The sequence below is a fragment of the Piliocolobus tephrosceles genome, chromosome 2 (genome assembly GCF_002776525.5).
Source record: "Piliocolobus tephrosceles isolate RC106 chromosome 2, ASM277652v3, whole genome shotgun sequence".
Lineage (NCBI taxonomy): Eukaryota > Metazoa > Chordata > Mammalia > Primates > Cercopithecidae > Piliocolobus > Piliocolobus tephrosceles.
Window position 1 is genome coordinate 114920815 of NC_045435.1, and position 20060 is coordinate 114940874.

Here is a 20060-nt window from a genome sequence, read left to right on the forward strand (position 1 = left end):
TCAGTTTTCAAAACTGGCTCTACAGACTTCCATCACTTTCTAAACTGGTAATGCACAAACAAAAATGGCAATGAATTTATTTGTTTACTTATTTAGAGACAAGGTCTCATGCTGTTGCCCAGGCTGCAGTGCAGCAGCTGCAATCAGGGCTCACTACAGCCTCAACTTGTATCATTAAGTCCTTTTTATTTTCAGAGCATGAAAAAACTGCAACAAGCTTGGGAAAACCAAAAGGTAGTACTTATACATGACTTTACAGGTCTAAAATAGATTTGCACATATATTTGCTGTCATCCTATTTTCCTGAGGCTGGTATCATTATCATTCTCATTTTATAAATGACAAAACAAGACCAAAGAAGTTTCAATGGCTCGCTTAAGCACACATACTTAGTAAATGACAGAGTCATTAACTCCAAGTTGCAAGCCATGTCCACTATGCATCATGTTGCCTCACCGAAGCAATTCAAGGCAGAGGAAGTTACATCTAAGTAAGAGTTGCAAGTGTTAAGATTCTTCTCTAGCTTAAAAAAGAAAAGACTGTAAAAGGAAAAAGAATGTATGATCTACATGGACTGTGCATCAGGCAGTGCACGAAGACTAAATCTGGACTATAGACATTTTTATTAGGAGAGAAAGGACGTTAAAAAAATATGAAAATTGACCATCACCAAGGAGAGAGAACTTCCTATCTTCCTGGAAAGCAGAGAGGTAGAACAAATAACAGTTGGTGGCACCCTGGGTTGTACGTGTTTGGTGTCACACGTGTGTCAAATGACAAATGCAAGGAGTCCCAAATGTGTCAGGAGAAAGTCTAAACCCAAGGCCCCTAGATGGTAACCCCCAAAATGCTCCCATCCTGTACCTTTTGGGGAATCCATTAAGTATTCTAACTGCTCAGCAGTTCAAGATGTTCACAGGTTTTGTTGGGAAAAATAGCTGATGAGCAAGTGTTCTCAAATTTACCCTTTGTGATAAGTGTTTAAAAAAAAATAAATGGAACAACAGACAGGATGGTAAATAAAGGGAAGGCTCTTCATGACATTTAAGTTTCTTAAAAAGGATATTGTAAGCTCATGAATGAGCAGGAAATTAATAAAGTAAACCTTTACTAACCACAGGAACAATAAACTGTTAAAGCACGGAGCAGAAAGAAACATACGTCAACAATGAATAACAGATAACATTTACATGACTTTTACATTTTCTGGTTTGTTGTTACATTGACCATTTTGAAGAATGGTTAAAGCATTCTATTATCATCTTAGCTTCACAAATTACACAGATCTTCTTGTACAAAGCGTGTGAAAAGTTCAATATGTTTGGGCGGAAGCTAATTGACTCAAAATCCAAAGTTTTGATTTAAACAGGAGGAGATGGTTGCAATAGAGTTCATCTAAACAATATGATAGCTAAGCAGATGTGCACTTTAAGCCTTAATGCAAAACAATTTGCTCTGATATACATTACTTTAAACTTATTTTTAAGAACTCATGCAGTTAATAAGATATTACATCCTCAACACACATCCTTGCTTTACTACCTTGCTTTTACTGAGCAAATCATGGCAGAGCATTCTATGTGACTTGACCAAAGTTGAAACAGCCAGTTCAGGGCAGAACCAGACTCGCACTCAAGCCTCCTGATAATTCACATATGCTCTTCCTACTAGACTACCTTGCCTCCAAACTCATGCTGAAATCACAAAGAAACTGATGATGTGAATTAACCTTTGGAAAGTATAATAATAGATGCATATTTCTTTTCTTTTTTTTTTGAGACTGAGTCTCGCTCTGTCACCCAGGCTGGAGTGCAGTGGCGTGATCTCTGCTCACTGCAAGCTCCGCCTCCCAGGTTCACACCATTCTCCTGCCTCAGCCTCCTGCCTAGGTGGGACTATAGGCGCCTGCAACCATGCCTGGCTAATTTTTTGTATTTTTAGTAGAGACGGGGTTTCACCATGTTAGCCAGGATGGTCTTGATCTCCTGACCTCATGATCCGCCCACCTCGGCCTCCCAAAGTGCTGGGATTGCAGACGTGAGCCACCACACCCGGCCAACAGATGTATATTTCATGCTTACAATTTTATTCTGCAATCTTTACGTATGCATATATAATTGAAAAAAAAAGGGAAAGTGTGTTGTTGTACATCCAGTTAAATAAAACTACTTTCTGGAGAACTTAAATATTAGATAAAATAAAGATTTAAAAAATGTTTTTAAGTGTTATGGGTCATATTCAGACCTGCCTATTGGCAAATGAATAGATGGATGGATCTTTAAATAATCAGATGGTTTCTCTAAAAATTCAGATAACACTTTCCTCCTTACAGATCTGTGGTTGGCTGGGTTTCTTCCTAAAATAAGCTAGCCCTACCTTCTAGAGTAGTCACAGTAGAGATTCCAGAAAATCACAGTAGAGATTTCAGGCTACACATCATACCACATGGGTTAACTGTTTTGCCAAATGGAGTTCATTCTCATCAGAGATAATCTGATGCTTGTATTACTTGCCTTTTTCAAAATCTATTGGCTTTTAAGATTTAATGGTGTGCTTGCAATAAGGAAAGGGCTTCTTTAGTCATTTGAATATACAGTTTATATGATGGTCTATAAGAAACACTCATATGCCCAAGGTAAAAAAAAAAAAAATTCAACTGTTTTATAGAAAGAAACCGTTAAACCACAGTCCAACAGATCTTAGAAGGCCATGTAAAATTACTTTTAAAATGATTTTCAGTGTTTAACACCTAATTTTCTGTTCACAGAAGCACTTCTGTGTCTTCCCAGTTACTATGGTCTTGAGAGTCAATGAATGGCCCATGAGCCATGGTACTAAAACTTATAGCAAGGTAAGCAACATTCACCAAAAACTTAAAAGGGGGCACAGGTTTTTGCTTTAGCCACCTGGATTCTCCAATACAGTTTGGCTCTTATATCCTAACTCACCTCACATGATAATCTGTTGCTGGTCTAAGATCTTTCAGGTTACATTCTAATTCTTCTCCACTGTAAAGAAAAAGCATTCATTAGTTGCTAATACCAGTTTCAAAAGCAAATGAGATTTAGAATTTGGGTGTCCAGTAATGTACTGACAATAATTCATGAACTATTATGTCAGATTCCACCATAAACCAGAAATAAACTTTCTCATTTGATATTATTATTTGTTTGGGACTAGAAAATCAGGTTCCTTTTAATGATGCCATCTTAGATCTTGAAAATGGCATGGTTAACTTACTATTAAAATTCTAAAAGATCTTACCACTTCTTACAAGTAAATACATAAAAGTAACTAAGTAAGCAAATGAATGAATGAACAAACTAATGAATAAAAACGATCACGCCAACTGTTAACAGAAGGCACCTTCCATACTTACCTTGGCAGGAACCTCAATTATCTTAACTCTGGACTGTCTTAAGAAAAATCACAATCTCACTTCCTCACTTCCCAACGCACCCAACAAATAGCTCTCTTAAATAAAATAAAACCATTTATATCCTCAAAAACTGCAACTGAACCTCAACTTAAATCATGAGGAAGTAACCAACACAAAATAAGGAATGTTCCATTGAAAATTTTTAAAAAGGTGAAAGGTGTGTGGGCGCGTGACTTATTTTGTGTTCTTCGAAAATATCAGTGTTATAAAAGTGTAAGAAATACCGTGGAAGTGTTCCAAATTAAAGAAGGCTAAAGAGACATGACAACTAAAGGTACTGTCTGACCCTAGACTAGCTCCTGCACAGGAGGGGGTGGAAAACTGCTCAGTTTTTCAAAATAACAGGCATTATTTATGGACCAAGCGACAAAGCTGGAATATAGACAACAGATAAAGTATTATATCAATGTAAGTTTATGAAGTTGATAATTACACTGTGGTTCTTTAAAAAAAAAAATCTTATTTATAGAAAATATCCTGAAGGATTTTGCAATAACGGACATAAGTTACATATAAAACTTACGAACAAAATATGGATTGAGGACAGAAAGAGGAAAAGAGGAAGGAGGTCAAATGATAAAACAGAGTATAAAGTTAATAACAACTGAATGTGGGTATGGAGTATACATGTATTCCTTGATTTCTCTATTTTTGGGACATCTTATAAGTTTGAAATTATTCCAAATAACAGGCTGGGTTTTTTTAAGTTGTGAACTGGAAGTTGTGTCCAGACCTTGCCTGAAGCTCTGTTGTTTAGCCTACATTGTATCTTTTAAAATATCTTCCATTTGCTCCATTAGTTTAGTAACAGGGAAATTTGTACAATAATTTGGATTTTCAGCATCTTTTGAAAAAAAAATTCAAAGAATCAGCAAATTTTAGCAACAGTTGACTTAGGCTGAGTGGCAACCGTTTCCTTTCGATGGCAACAGGAGCTCTCCTGTTCACCTCATTTTCAGCCTTTTCACTTGCTTACGTATGTTACCGGCCGAACCTCTCTGGGCATTTGAGGCTCTAGCTCCTGCCACTAATGTTCATCTTGCATGAAAAGGCTCTATCCACAGTTGTCCCGCAGTATACACAAGGAGATCAGTACCATGATCCCACCCCCACACAGCGTATACACATACTTGAGTCCCCAGTTTGTCCTGCATATCCGCAGGTCTCACATCCTGTGAATATTGTTCTGGTCTGCATGTGGTTGACAAGAATCCGTGCAGTTGAGACCTGTGTTGTTCAAGGGTCAACTGTATCTGTTCCTTGCCAGGCATGCGGGAGATGGCACTCTGTATTTCTTTTTTTTTTTTTTTTTTTTTGAGGGAGTCTCTGTCACCCAGGCTGGAGTGCAGTGGCGCGATCTCAGCTCACTGCAACCTCCGCCTCCCGGGTTCACGCCATTATCCTGCCTCAGCCTCCCGAGTAGCTGAGACTACAGGTGCGCACCACCACGCCTGGCTAATTTTTTGTATTTTTAGTAGAGATGGGGTTTCACCGTGTTAGCCAGGATGGTCTCCATCTCCTGACCTCATGATCCGCCCGCCTCAGCCTCCCAAAGTGCTGGGATTACAGGCGTGAGCCACTGCACCTGGTGGTACTCTGTATTTCTTTAAAGTTGATACTAATTCTGATTTTTCAGACTAGAATAAAATGGTGGTGAGCCAGAGTTAGGAATATCCTAAATACAGTGGGGAATCCCTGGAGTGTTATCAGAAGGGCAGTGATCTGGCCTGATTTTGTTTCTGCAGTGAGTTGGCAAGGTTGTAGAAGAGCAAGAGTGGGGGGGTGGAAGACCCTCAAGAGACTCCTGAGGGCATCCAGGGAAGACAGTGGAGGTAGTCTGGGTAGCAAGAGGAGGACACAGCAGCCACAGCGCTTATGTCCTTAACCTCTGTCCCTCTTTGCTCGTCAGGAAGACTGTGGAGCAAGAATTAGGAACGGGAAAGGGGAAGATACGGCTCTGTGGCACTGATGCAGCAGAGAAATAGGAGAGAATACAAACATCTCTGGCAGAAAAAGTGAGGATTGTGTGACCGACCGCATTATTACCCTGGGCATGGGCAGTCACGGGAGGGTCCTCTCACAGGGAGGCCAAACAAGCAGTTAAAACAAAACTGACTTTCTCATTTCCTGCTCTGCAAATCTGAGTAGTACCCAGTAATTACAAAGAAGAAAGGTATGGCCCTAAAATTTTTCTCACATTTACAACACGGTTATAAATCTTTTGAATGGTCAATACCTGGGAGTCCGCAGAGCAGAAGGGGCTAATCCCTTCTCTGTGAGCTAAACTTTTGACCATTTAAGGCCTCGAAATGAAATATTTTAAAGTATTTTTATTACAGGCTGGAAACTATTGTGGAAGGTAAGAAATAGGGTAAAACAGAAGGAAACACACTGCAGAACTTTAAAAAACAGGGCTACAAAAAGGTCTGGATCTGAAAATAGAGAGGTCACCTTATAATCGCTCAATGTATAGAAAAACTAAAAGTCATAATCACCTTTTGCCAACAGACATTATCAGAAAGTTTTTTTTAATACTCTACTGACAGCAAATATAACCAAGTGATGTATTTTACCCACACCTAATAGCTCTATGCTACTCATTTCCAAATAAGAATTACTCTGGACACAATGATTTCTTAGCATTATAATTATTACTAAATCTTAAAATAAACTAAAGGAAAATTTACCAAGCCTATAAAGTTTTCCATTTTCCTTCACAACTCCAATTTTATAGTTTAGCAGCAAAGAAAAACAATAGAAACATACACAACCTGTAAATTATCTTGTATTTTCCATCTCGTCCTTTGTCTGATAAGGCAACCTCATAACTGTAGGGGAAGGAAAGACCACTGTGGGGTCCACAGGAAAGTCCAACAGGGGGAGCCCAGGACAACACAACCGCTCTCGCCTGAATATTAGAAACCTGCGGAAGAAAAACGTGCAACAAAAGTATTCAAATCCATTTTACATTTTCAGAATTATTGGTAGTGTCATAAAACTGGCTCATAAGTTAATCCAAAGTAAACTAGTTTAATTATATTGAAAGACATCCTATATGGCGCTCTCTTTCAAAGTCCTGGTGTCCAAAATATGGTTCTTGCAATGCCAACCTTCATCCAAATCCAGTGCAATTTGCATTCTGTCCTCCATAAAGTAAAATAATGTCATGTGAGGGAATTTTTTTTTTAACATAAGTAAAAATCTGAATGGAAGATCTCTACGTTATGTGGAAGAAGCCATACCCACAGGTACTCTGATCTGGTTTCAAGCCTTGCATGGTGTCAAATCATTCTTCAAAGCTAATACTTTTCCAATAATACCCCTTGAAGTCCTGCAGATTCCCAGGACAACCCAATGGGTGGAGAACTGGAACCAAGGACCAGGCTGATATGGGATTAATATCATTATAGAAGTGGAAATGCTTCACCATTCTAAGCTCTGTTTTTATACTTTTGGTTTAGCCTCTGCTTCAGACTTCAGTTGAATCGAAGACTCTGAGACTTAAAATACCCAGAACCTTCTTAAAATACTACTCTGAAGCATGTTTTACAAAATCTACTCTATCTTTCAGAGGTGTTTATGAGGACTAAGCTCTGGCTGACCACAGCTGTAACCTGTTTATTGATAGACCCTGCATGGGCTTCCTTCCTGATATGGTTTGGATTTGTGTCCCCACCCAAATCTCAGGTCGAACTGTAATCCCTAGTCTTGGAGGAGGGCCTGGTGGCAGGTGACTGGATCGTTGCGGCAGACTTCCCCCTTGCTGTTCTCCTGACGTGAGTTCTCACAAGATCTGGTTGTTTAAAAGTGTGTGGCACTTCTCCCTTCTCTCTCTCTCTTCCTCCTTCTTGGGCAACGTAAGACATTCCTGCTTCCCCTTTTCTTCCACTATGATCCTAAGTTTCCTGAGGCCTTCCCAGCTATGCTTCCTGTACATCCTGCAGAAGCATGAGTCAATTAAACCTCTTTTCATTATAAATTACCCAACGTCAGCTAGTTCTTTATAGCAATGCGAGAACAGACTAACACACTTCCCTTCTCTGTCTCAGTTCCCTTGTCTCCAACCAGGACTTCCTGGGCCATATCCCCACAGAAACTATTTGCACTCAAACCTTTGTTTTAGAGTCCTTTTCTGGAGAAACTCAACTTAAAATATGATCTAATTATTTAAAATAAATCTAAGGACAAAACTTTAATGCTGTAACTTTCTAAAGGCTATTCTATTGCTATCTGGATATTGGTCTGGATAGCATATTAAAAACAAACGAGACAATACAGATGCTAAAGCTTAACGTTCACAAAGACTTTATAGCTGTAGATTATCAGGCTGTAGATGGAGACAGGTAAACTGTTCAGTCCCTTTTTTTTTTTTTCCTTTTCCCATTTTTGTCACTATCTGATCTATATAAAGATTATTAGAATTATTACATACTTGAAATACAAATAATAAATATGGAAAATGAAGATAGAGTCTCTCTTCAGTCTGTCCTTCACTACATTTTTAGTGGAGATCACTTCACACTGTTTATTCCATATAAATAGAATATCATGATATATTTAGCCAATTACTTAGTCAAACTCCTGCTCATCCTTAAAGACCCCAGCCCAGCCTCACCACCTCCCAGTAGCCTTCTCTAAATTATCTCATGCAGACCCCAGCCCAGCCTCACCACCTCCCAGTAGCCTTCTCTAAATTATCTCATGCAGCGTCACTCCTCTGTGTTCTACAGAACCTCGTGGATATTGCTAGAATTGCTAACCATGTTATGGCCTTTGCCTACCTCCCTTGGGCTTTGAGACTCCCTAAGGACAGAATCCAAGTCATATTCAACTGTGATCAGCGGTTGCTTAGTAAATGTTTGTTGAATAAAAAAATAAAAGGAAATTAGATAGTCTAAGTTTCTGCCACAGGCAACACAGAAGATGGTAGGCTTGTATTACACATCTCTTGAAAACATCTGAGGAAGACCGCTACGGCTCCAGACTAGCAGCCCTCTTCTCCACCCCTCCAATCCATCTGTACCACAATGCTGTTACCGCCCCTCCAGGATGCTGGCCTCTCTTATGCCCTCTCTCATGCCCCTGGGACTTAGCTCTTAACTCTCCTACTTTCTTGGCTTTAATCAACTTCTCTTGGACCCAGTTCAAATGCTTTGTTTATTCATTTAATGGTCATACTTCACCCTGTGAGGGGCTGTGTGGACACAAAGATGATGAAGGTATGATCAAGAAGCCCCAACCTGTTGAAGACAGACAGGTACATGAGGGGACTCATGATAGATATACCGAACACAGAGGGACTCTTAGGTCTCCTGAGACGGATTCTGGACAGATTTCTGTACTGTCTGCACTGTCAGATTCAATCACTCTTCTTTGTACTTTTGCCATATTTTCCGTCCCTGCATTTGGTGCATGTTACATTAGAGCATTACTTGGTTATTTGTGTGTTGTTTCTCTACCTAGATTTTAAGACAGCATTTCTAACATACAACAGTATATCTGCTCAATTTCTTCACATACCATTAAGGAGTAATCCTGAGGTATTTGGTATTATATTTGATTTTTAATTAGGGGAGAAAATTTGTTACAAAGAGTTTAGTTTCTTGGGAAAAAAGGAGGCTCATAAGGTACTGGAAAACACTCAGCCAAGGTGGTAAGTGGCTGCTTTGCACCCAAGAACACAGAAGACAGTAGCATTGATTCTATGAATGGTGGTGTGAAGTAACACCGTGTCTCAAAATAGCTCAGTCGAATGCCAACATTCTAGATACCAAACAAATATCCATAAAGTCACATCCTTTTAAACTCTACCTTTTATGTCAGCTATGACAACTTTACTTTTTTCCCTTAGGACTTGGTTAAATTATTATTTACCTGAACAGAGAAATATAACACTTGAATCATCAACTAAAATAACATTCACTTTTTCCTTAGAGTCCCTAAGCGAGCCTTCAGGATATACACTGTCATCGGCATGCAATGCGGGTGTTTGTGAAAATACGTTTTTCCAATATGCTAGCCTATCAGAAATGCAGTTTGACAACTCAGTATCACTCTCAAAGGATAGTGGTTTCTGTGAATTCTTTCCTTGAGTTAAGCAGCCAGACACCCAGATCATGATGATGTTCTGGGGCCAAATCCCTCTTGTCCTCCTGCTCTCTCTCTTTCACTGACTCTTGGCCTGAGTGTGCCCTTGTTTAGGCAACAGAATCAGGAGAAAAAGATCACTTGTTCTCCATTAGGACTTGGAACTTGTTTCCACTTAAGGCTGATTCCAGAAACTGACACGCTGTCTTTCAAGAGAATGTTACTTGAAGGTGAATTCTCAGCACTAGACATATTTACTCCAAGTGTCCTGGGAGGTAATGCTTTAATGAGAGATTTGGAACTCTAGGAATTCTATCTGGGTTCATGCCTATTTCAGAGCAACAACACTCATATATGACCTTCACATTGCAAGTCTGTGTGTGCTGAAACTTTCTTGCCAGCAGTGACCACCAAGTTTAACTAGGGCATGGCTAATCTGATCATCACAGTGATCACCATGGCTGTTGTTCCCCTCACCCCTCAAAGTTTAGAAGCCATAAAGCTAACTGACTTCCCGATATTTAATTAACCTACCATAACTAGAAAGTCAGTCTCCTTTGATGGTGATAAACGTGGTAACATCTAGTTATAAAATTATCGGACAAGGTGCAATCTGACATTTGTTTCTGCAATAGTATTACAAAGGGGTCTGTTGTATAGGTTACTAGTATACATCTGCATATGAATTATTTAAACTAAACTGCTTTTGAGCACCTTGAAGGACTCATGAAATTACTTCCTACTACTAAGTGGTCACATACTGATTAGAAATCTTCCTTGTCTATTTATTAAATGTAGATTCCAATTTGAAAGCAGTCCAATAACTGCTATAAAAGGGTCTGTTGTATAGGTTATTAGCGTAAGTCTGCATATAAATTATTTAAACTAAACTGCTTTTGAGCACCTTGAAGCACTCATAAAATTACTTCCTACTTCTAAATGGTCACATACTGAATAGAAATCATTCTTGTCTGTTTATTAAATGTAGACTCCAACTTGAAAGCAGTTGTTCTCTATATGTGTGTATAAGGAAATTATAAAACTGCATTGTCCTGTAGCTATTCGATATGTAATCCATAGCTTCCTTTCTCCTTGCACCTTCTCTCCTGTTCATCCCAGTATTTTAATACTATTCTGTAAAATTTTCTATTTTTTTCTGAGATTTTATTATTATGCAAATGATAGTACTTGGATCAGAAACACCATTTATTCTCGTAGTTACTAAATTGTTTCTTTTATGTTCAAAAATATTTCCTTGTACATTGATAGCTTCTAAATTTGCTCTGGCCTTTGGATTTAACTATGTGGGAGGCTTACTGATCTAATTAAAGAGCACACTAAGGAAATATTACCACACAAATACTGGCTTCACTTCTAAAGTATCATCATGAGAAACACCACCACAAAGGAAAATAAATGAAAAAGGAAAAGGTTAAAGAAAAAGGATACTCAAATCTAAGAATTTCACAGTCATCTGTTTTTATGATTCCTTAAGTGCTAAGAGCCGCCTATCTGCTCCCAGATGTACTACTGTTTATCTTTCAAGGGATTGCTTCTTACAGGGGAAGTGTTCCTCACAGGTCAGTTTACTCGCTTCTGGAACCGACAAATCAATTGTTCCAACAAGCTAAACATTCGCGGATAGAAACAATGCAGAACCACAATTCCAGGTTACATTATTTATATCCTGAAAATAAACAGCCCACCAGTCTATGGGAGACTACATCTAGCACCACCACCAGAGAAGGTCAGACCACATTAGGCTTGAGATGGCTGGCTAATTCCTAAGCCACTCAGAATAACACCTGGCTTATTGCTCTGTCACAGTGGAGGCTTGCTCAATTCAGGGTGCCCAAAGTGCTAGAAAGATAACTGGAATCCACAAGTACTACGTATTGTTCTGCACCTAAATAAAATCATCTGCAAAACCTCAAAGCAAAATATATGCCTTTTATTTAGAGGTGCTACCAGTTGTGGCTGAAAGGAACAAAATATTAAATAATCCTTTTTACAACTGTGCGCCCAACTTTCCATGGCTCTGCTTCTTTCCCTGTCAGATGGCCTAATACCTCTCCTTCCCATGTCAGAGCACAGAAGTTTCACTTTTGCTTAGTGATATGCTACAGACTATAAATACTGCATTCTAAGTACATAATTGACTTCTCAGATAGTCCCTACAGGTAGTATTTCTTTTTTTTTTTTCTTTGAGACGGAGTCTCACTCTGTCGCCCAGGCTGGAGTGCAGTGGCCGGATCTCAGCTCACTGCAAGCTCCGCCTCCCGGGTTTACGCCATTCTCCTGCCTCAGCCTCCCGAGTAGCTGGGACTACAGGCGCCCGCCACCTCGCCCGGCTAGATTTTTGTATTTTTTAGTAGAGACGGGGTTTCACCATGTTAGCCAGGATGGTCTTGATCTCCTGACCTCGTGATCCGCCCGTCCTGGCCTCCCAAAGTGCTGGGATTACACACTTGAGCCACCGCGCTCGGCCTAGGTAGTATTTCTTATCCTACCTTTCAAAGATGAGGAAACAGAGACACAAGGAAACTACGTAACTTACCCAAGGTCACAAAGACAGGTAATAGCCAATGCAAGTCCCAGCCCAGAGTGCCAGATTGCAAAGCACAGGCCTTCCCTCCGTGGCTGCTGCCTTACACACTGGCGGAGGCACATCCTGAGGCTGGTCAGGCTTCAGGCGTTTGTCCCACCTGCCAGAACCCAGCTACAGTCACACAGTTATTCGGCAAACATCTGTTAAGGGTTCACTATGTGTCAAGAACAGTGCTAGGTATTAGGAGCAAAAAGTTAAATAACACACAATCACAAACAAAAACTTCAGAAGAAAAGGCCTATGAAGAGGAGAGAGAGAAACTGCATCAACAACTAATTGGGTTGGGAAGAAACAGTGGACTGTCTCAGGCAAGAACGCTTCTGAGGATTGGGAGGGGAGTGTGGTAGATCCCCAAAGAGGTCCACATCCTAGTCCTTGGAACCCATGAATATATTACCTTATATGGCAAAAGGGACTTTTGCCATATAAATTAAAGATCGAGAGCGGACTGTGGGAGGCCCTCAAAGGTGTCCAAATCCTAGTCCTTGGAACCTATGAATATATTACATTACACGGCAAAAGGAACTTTGAAGATGTGACTAAGTTAAGGCTCTTGTGAAGGAGAGACTTCACCTGGATTATCTGGATGGGCCCAGTATAATCACAGGGGTCCTTATAAGTGAAAGAAGGAGTAAAGACAGTCAGAGACAGGCATGTGATAAGGGAAGTAGAAGCTGGGGGAATATGGCTGCTGACTTTGCAGACAGAGCCAAGAGGGATGCAGGCTGCCTTTAGAAACTAGAAAAGGCAAGAAAACAGATTATGTCCCAAAGCCTCTAGAATACAGCTCTGCCAACACCTTGATTATATCCTAGCCAGAGACATTTTGGACTTTCTGGCCTCTAAACCTTTATGACAATAAATTTGTACTGTTTTAAGTCATTCAATTTGTGGTAAATCATTACAGCAGCAATAGGAAACATACAGGTGGAGAGAAAGAGAAGTTGTTTTAGTCATGTGCAAAAGCAGGAGGCACGAACAAGCATGGCACTCTTCATACAAACTCCCCTTGTCTGCTATGCCTTCAGCCCAGGTAACCCGGATATATTTACACTGCCATCCAGAGAACCAGACATGCAGGGTGGTTAGTACCAACCACCACCCACATGCTGGCAAAGCAACTGTGTCCAGAGACGCCCACTTCCTATCAGGTGATTTTCATCAAACTGCTTAAAAGGTAGGGTGTAGTATTTTGGCAAGTTCAAGCCTCACTGTTAAAAGGGCATGAGATATAAATGCTGATCTACAGATCTTTAATGACTCTGGAGTGTGTAACTACCTGAGGCTTTGTTTCTATTCACCTCCAGAAAGTTTCTCAACCCGCCTTTTCCAAACCTAGAAAGATAATGTGCTGCTTATGCTGCAGAATTAACAACTCCAGCTTTACAGGACTAAGGAGACTCTTCAGCTGTATTGACTATGTCTGTGCCCATCTAAGCCATGCTGATATGGAAATGTTATCTTTTGACTGAATTTCTCACCCAGAAGCCACTTCGAAGGTTTGGAGGAGGGTAACGGGACAGAATGGAGTCCAGGTAAGCTGGCTGGCTCTGCAGACAGGCTGTTACCTTGTGGCATTTACCTGAGTGAATTCGCCAGGTCCGGGCCCCTGCCCAGTGACTCAGACAATCTAGCCCAGTTATCCTTGACAGTTGATATCAATTCTAATAGGTTATAGTGCCATATTCTATCTCTAGAACGGCTCTAGTATCTGTCCCCGGCTGCCTGCCACACAGATGTTACACCTAATTCTGACTCCCATAGCCTTTCACAGTAGTAGATTCTAACACTGCTCTTCCCTGCATCTCCCTTCTTCTCACTCCAATTCATCTGCCAACTGTTTGATCATTCTGAAAATGCAGCCCTGATTACATAACTTCTTTGCTCAAAAGCCCCCAGTGGCAGCCTGCTCCTCACCAGAGTAAGTACAGACTCCCCGCACCCCACCCCCAAACAGCAACACCCCACTCCTCTACAAGTGCCTTATCATGCCTGTCCTTCAACACACCTCCAGCTTTCAGGCTGTCAAACTCAACTATGTACCCTGAAGCATGTTTGGACTCTTCTGTTAAAAAGCCTCAGTATTTGAAACATATGCAGAATCAAGGTTCTCCAATTAGCTAGAAAATACTCCAAAGAACTCTGGCTCTAATCTGAGATGAAAGGCTGAATCAACATTCTGAATTTTTCACTTGAATTTCAAAGCACCTGGCAAAATCAAAACCTCACCACTCCGACCATTTTCTTTCTTGCCATTGCACCCAATGTTCTGGACTTATTTTTCACAGCTAATATTTAAATATCTTTTTGAAGTTTACTTGGAAAAATACTTGGGATTACTGAGGTTTTCAAAAAGTATTATTACTACGTTTATACAGGTTAAAAAAAAAAAAAAAAACTACCAAAAGAAAACTGTAGACTAAAAAGAGAGACAAAAAAGAAACAATCTTTGGAAAGAATATCTAACTGCATTCAGAATACCTAAATAAAGAAGACATTTCAGTGGATTATGACTACATACAGAAGGCTGCTGTTCTATGTCTCATGCTCCATTAATAACTGAACTGAACACTATTTCATAGTTGATGAGTAATCTGCAAAGGGAAGGAGCCCTTTTGCTTACCTACTGTGTGGTGGGGGGGGGGGGAAAGCACATTTGAAATACTTTAAAAAGTGTCATTTATGCTGAGAAATCCAGAAGACATACCTGTGGTTTCTCTATTCCCGAAAGAATGTCTTGCACCCTCTTTACTTCCAACTCATATTCTGCATTGCGAAAAAGAAAAAAGGAAAAACAATACCATTAGAAGGCAGTAAGGTTGTCAAGTTCCTTCCCCAAGGCCTTTTAACTAGAGTTATCATTAAATCCGTTGCCTGTTATCACGAATTTTTGGCATTACAAATGTTACCAGGAAAATCAGGAATGAAGGTGTCTTTGGGGAATGGAGTTTCACTGTGGTTCGCTGACTTGCCACTGTATAGTTTTAAGTGTTCACGATGTTAACGAGATTAACACAGCGTTCCATTTTAACATTTTAATAATCTAACAGGCAACAGAGAATAGGTCCTAAGAAGGGCAAGTAGAGGGACCAATGTACCTGGAAACTGAGAGTAAGATGTGGTTGAAAAGACAATGGTTACTCCATTCGGGGCTGTGAGCTCAAATTTTTGAGTTGTATTTTTACTTGTTTATTTACTTGTTTTTACTTGTTTACTTAAGTTAAAATGTTTACATTTGATGGGCAGTCACTGGAGTGTTTAAGAAAAGGGAAAGATATGATCTTTTGAGCTTGAAAAGATGTATTTGTCTTCTGTGTGAACAATGAATATAAGGAAGGTAAGCAGGGGAGCAGAAAGACCAGTCAGGGGTTGCTGCAGTGGCCCAGGCAAAGGATAGGATAGACCTGGCCTGGGCTAGAACTGAGAGTAACGACAGTGAGACAGGACTAGTTGAGGAGGTATGGGTGCTGAAGGACTGGATGTGATGGGTAAGAGTGAGGAAATGCGACACACCGAGGATAATTCATAGTTTTTGGCTTGCTCAACTGGATGGATGATGGTGCCTTTTAATCAGATGAGGTAAATGGGCATGTTTTTGGGGTGGGGCAATAATTAGGTTTTAGAAATGAAAGAATAGTGCTTGGAGAAGAGAGTACGAGGTCGGAAGGATGTGTACAAAAAAAGACAAGTAATAGAACTTAAGAATCTGCAATTTGTTAGAAGATCTTCTTGATTTTCACAGTGGGCTTGATGGAATCTAATTTTGAGTTTGTAGTAGACTCCATTTAACCTAGTTCATGAGCTAAATGCTAGAGGGATATGATCACTAAGACATATGTCCCTGCCCCCAAGATATTTCAAGTCTAGTGGAGGGGAGGTGGAAAGAATGAAACCAAATAGGCAATTACAGTGCCTTGTAATGGGTGCTATAGTAAAGATAACCCAAAAGAGGGCATTTGAAATGGTTTTCCAGGAACCAGCATTTAGCTGAGCCCTGTGTATAATAAGCAGGCACTTGGAGGGGAAGGGGGATGTGGACCTAAGGAGTGAGAGATGGGCTAATACGCCCAGCTCTGCCAGACCTGTTTGTCCTTATTGTTCAGGTCTAATCTTAAAGTCATCTTTTCAAAAAATCCCACCTAAACTGCTACACCGGACCCCAGCCTCATTTCTGTCACTCTTATATCCTATTTCCTTATCAATTATCAAAATCTGAAAAGAATTAACTTGCTTATTTGTTCGCTTATTTCTGGTCTTTCTTACCAACAAACATAAGATTGAGGAAGTCAGAGAGACACCACAGGGTCTAGAGTAGGCAAATTTTTTCCTAAAGGATCAAATAAATATTTTAAACTTTGTGGGCCACATATAGGTCTCTTGCATATTCTGTTTTTTGTTTTTTTTTTCATAACGCATTAAAATGTTAACAACCTCTTAGTTTGTGGGCCATACAAAAACAGGCTACAGGGAAACTATATAGTTCAGTGACCCCTGCCCTAGGACACAATCACCATTACCCGCAGCACCCAGCATAGGTCGTACATGTGCAAAGCTCAATAGATGCTTCTTGACTAAATAAATGAACAAAGTCTATATTAAAAATACCAAAAACTTGTAGTTGGCACCACTCCAAACTTAAAAAGGATTTGTTCTTTTTTTTTTAATTTTATTGTATTTTATTAATTTTAATTCAATTACATTCAGCTGTATTGTAAAATCAATGAAGACAGAAATTATGAAAAATTGTTTTCCAATAATTATTTGGAAAATGTAATATAAAAAGATTCCATGATGAGACCAACTATAAAATACTTATGAAAAGCTAGGATATGTTCCTTATTTTTTTTTCCTGTTGTGTTCTGTTTAGTAGGACATGCTACCTTTAGTCTGGTGAGAAAAACAAATGGGCTGGTGGCAATATCATGGTTTTGAAAACTGCAACCTCTTAAAAGAAAACCCACATTCAAAAGACCAAATGTCATAAGCTCATTTATAACTATGTATTCATGTTAAGATATAAATTGTATCCAGAAACCAAAAGTGGACATACCCTCACATTTTCTGGAAGCCTCTGCTAAGTAAACTGTAAATATTATATAATCTTAAAAGTTAACTGTTGGTTAAAAAAAAATCAAAACAAAACATAAGCATAGTCACAATAAACGAACTGGTTCAGTTGTTAAAGACAACGTGTTCTCAATTTCTGGTTATTCTAGAATTTGAAGGACCCTATAGTTTCAAACACTCACATAGCTATGTTGAAACAGCCAGCTGAAGGAGGTAACTGTTTCCTCCTGCTATGAAGAAGGCATTTAGATTATCTTACAAAGGCAACAAGTCAGATCCTATCCTTGGAGTAATAAAAGTGTAGAAGAGGGACGATCACCAACTCAACACAGAAAGAAGAGAAAAATTAAAGGGATCAGAAAATAAAACATCCTCAGGACTATGCACTTAGAAATACACTATAAAAGAACAGAGTTAAAACAGGATGCTTTGTCCCACAAAAACTGGAAAGCCCCTCCCACCTTGCGTTCAAATACACATGACAGAAGAAATGGCTATGCTTTCAACATAAAAAAAGAAAAAATAGAGAAAGAGGCTAGATTAAAAGAAATTAAAAAAAAAAAAATTTGTCCGAAATCAAAAAGATTGAGTTTCAGGTAAGAGCCAGAAATACAAGGGAAAGGTCCTTCAAAGATAAAAACAACTTCCAAAGAGAGGTCAGGACTTGCCTTGTCTGTTTGCCTTTCATTATAATCACAAAAACTGACATTTCCTGAGCACCTACATACGTCTGGTCTATACATCACCACCTTGCTAATTTTTACAATGTCCCCTGCAAGATGGACACTCTCTGCTCCATTTCGCAGTGGTGGACAGGAACTTATGCCTACTTAGCTCATCACGGTTCTCATCTCTGGTGCTGGGCACACCATCCATAGGTGTCGTTGTTGACTGAGGAAGGAAGATAAGGAACAAATGAGGAAACTGAGGCTCAGAGAGTAGATGTGATTTCTCCAGGGCCGCAAGTCTAATACATTGTCCCAAAGCAAGTAGAACCTTTCTGTTGACTGTATCATGAAGACTTAAAAGAGATTTGGGGATCCCGAGAGGACATTGAGAAAGAAAACATGGGGTTGACACTGGTGGGGTGTTGGCTTTGAGGTAGATGGGAGAAAGATAAGGCAGCAGAGGAGATCTGCTCAGTCCTATGGGAAGGTTTATGGTGGTTTTCTTGTTTGCTTTTAACTTAGAAAAGGTTGTCAAATGAACAGAGCAAAGGCCACCTATCTGCAGGGAATGTATATGAGAAAAGGAAGAATTTAAAAAGCAGGCCTTGAATGGGGCCAAATAAACAAAGGATTCTGAGAAGATAAAAAATAAAAATGGCAGGGCATGGGGAGGGAAGGCAGTGACAATGCAATCACTGCCCCATCGTGTCTGGTCACTAGCTCCTCATATTAGAAGACACGTGGTACCAAGGCCAGATAGAATTCTGTCTTCTTTCAAGCTTCTAATTGTAAATATGGGGAAAAAGAGAGAAAAATACACTTACACCACATTTATTTAACACTTTTCCATTTGTGCTGCCACAGACTAAGAAGGAAAAGGTAAATAAAACCTGGGCACACAATTTGCACCAAACAAGAGTAAAAATAAAATCTGTTTTAAAGTGGCAGTTACTTCCCATATAAACAATAAACTGTTGTACAAAAGCTAACAGTGTAGTATGAAAATGTCAAAATTCACAACTCTATGACCTAAGTAAGTGAGTTAACTAAGCCCTTGGCCTATCTCTCCCTAAGCATGATTTAAGTGTGCCTCGAAGTCAACTGAATGACCACTGTTTCCATAAAACAGTTTGAGAGCCCAGCTGTGTAGGAAGAGTGTATGTCAGAGTTTGGATGAAGCCATTGTTTGGTGGCATGCTTTCTTTTTTCCTTTTTTGTTTTTTTCTCTTGTCTCTCTCATACACACACCTCCCATATTGTGAAGGAGAGAAGAATAACTAATCTCCTCACAAAAATAAGCAAACAAAACAAAAAAGAATTCTGCTGATTTGCCTTTAGGATATCTTCTTTTATTCAAGCTGAAAACTGTCTTGTTTTTATTTCTTCCCCTCTTAAGAATTTGGTATTTGGTGTGTGCCAACTAAACAAGAGATTGCCCCAGAAGTGCAGAAACGCAAGGTTCTGGTGCAAGGTCAGAGGACAAGTTTCTTATTCTTCATTCTCAGGGGCTATTTTTCACCTTCTGGTGTGCAGTAAGTAAATGAACTCAGATACAAATCATGTAAGCAAACTTTGTATTTCTTATTCCTCACACTGAAGCAGCTAAGTAAACAGATCGAAACCATTTTCCACCTGATTCAACCTTGCTGGTGATCACAGCCGCGGTGGATGAATATGAAAACCATTTTCTACATTGCTGCCTTCTTAGTAGTTGAATGGCATTAGCCGGACGTGGTGGCACACACCTGTAATTCCAACTACTCAGGAGGCTGAGCCAGGAGAATCGCTTGAACCCGGGAGGCAGAGGTTGCAGTGAGCTGAGACTGCACCATTGCACTCCAACCTGGGCAACAGAGTGAGACTCTGTCTCAAAATATAAATTAATTAATTAATTAATTAATTAATTAATAATGATAGTGTAATAATAATAATAATAAGGATAGTGTTTCAAACCAAGAAGGGACATTTTGTTTTGCAGATATAGGCACATTTAATGGTAGGAAAGTTTTTGAAAAGGAGCTAAGATGGGAGCCTCTAATTCAAACATGTCCACAGTCAGCTGAGAACTAGTCTATCTGGAAATGCTAAAAAAGGAAAGGGGGGCTCAGCTTAGAGACGCAAGTCTTTCCTTTTCCCTAAAAGCAAATCTCCTACACCAAGGAAATAAAGCATTTTTTAGTAAAGGGAAGGT

General features: G+C 39.6%; 1 protein-coding gene across 2 annotated transcripts in view; it reads right to left on the minus strand.

Moving 5' to 3' along the window:
- The window catches only part of FNDC3B (fibronectin type III domain containing 3B), a 362808-nt gene that overhangs the window by 99409 nt on the left and 243339 nt on the right, over positions 1-20060 (minus strand). For both annotated transcript variants that reach the window (XM_023213445.3, XM_023213446.2), the window contains exons 7-9: positions 14842-14900; positions 6211-6362; positions 2949-3008 (exon numbers count right to left, since the gene is read on the minus strand). In XM_023213445.3, the coding sequence (XP_023069213.1) occupies positions 2949-3008; positions 6211-6362; positions 14842-14900 (271 nt within the window). The remainder of the gene's footprint in view (positions 1-2948; positions 3009-6210; positions 6363-14841; positions 14901-20060) is intronic.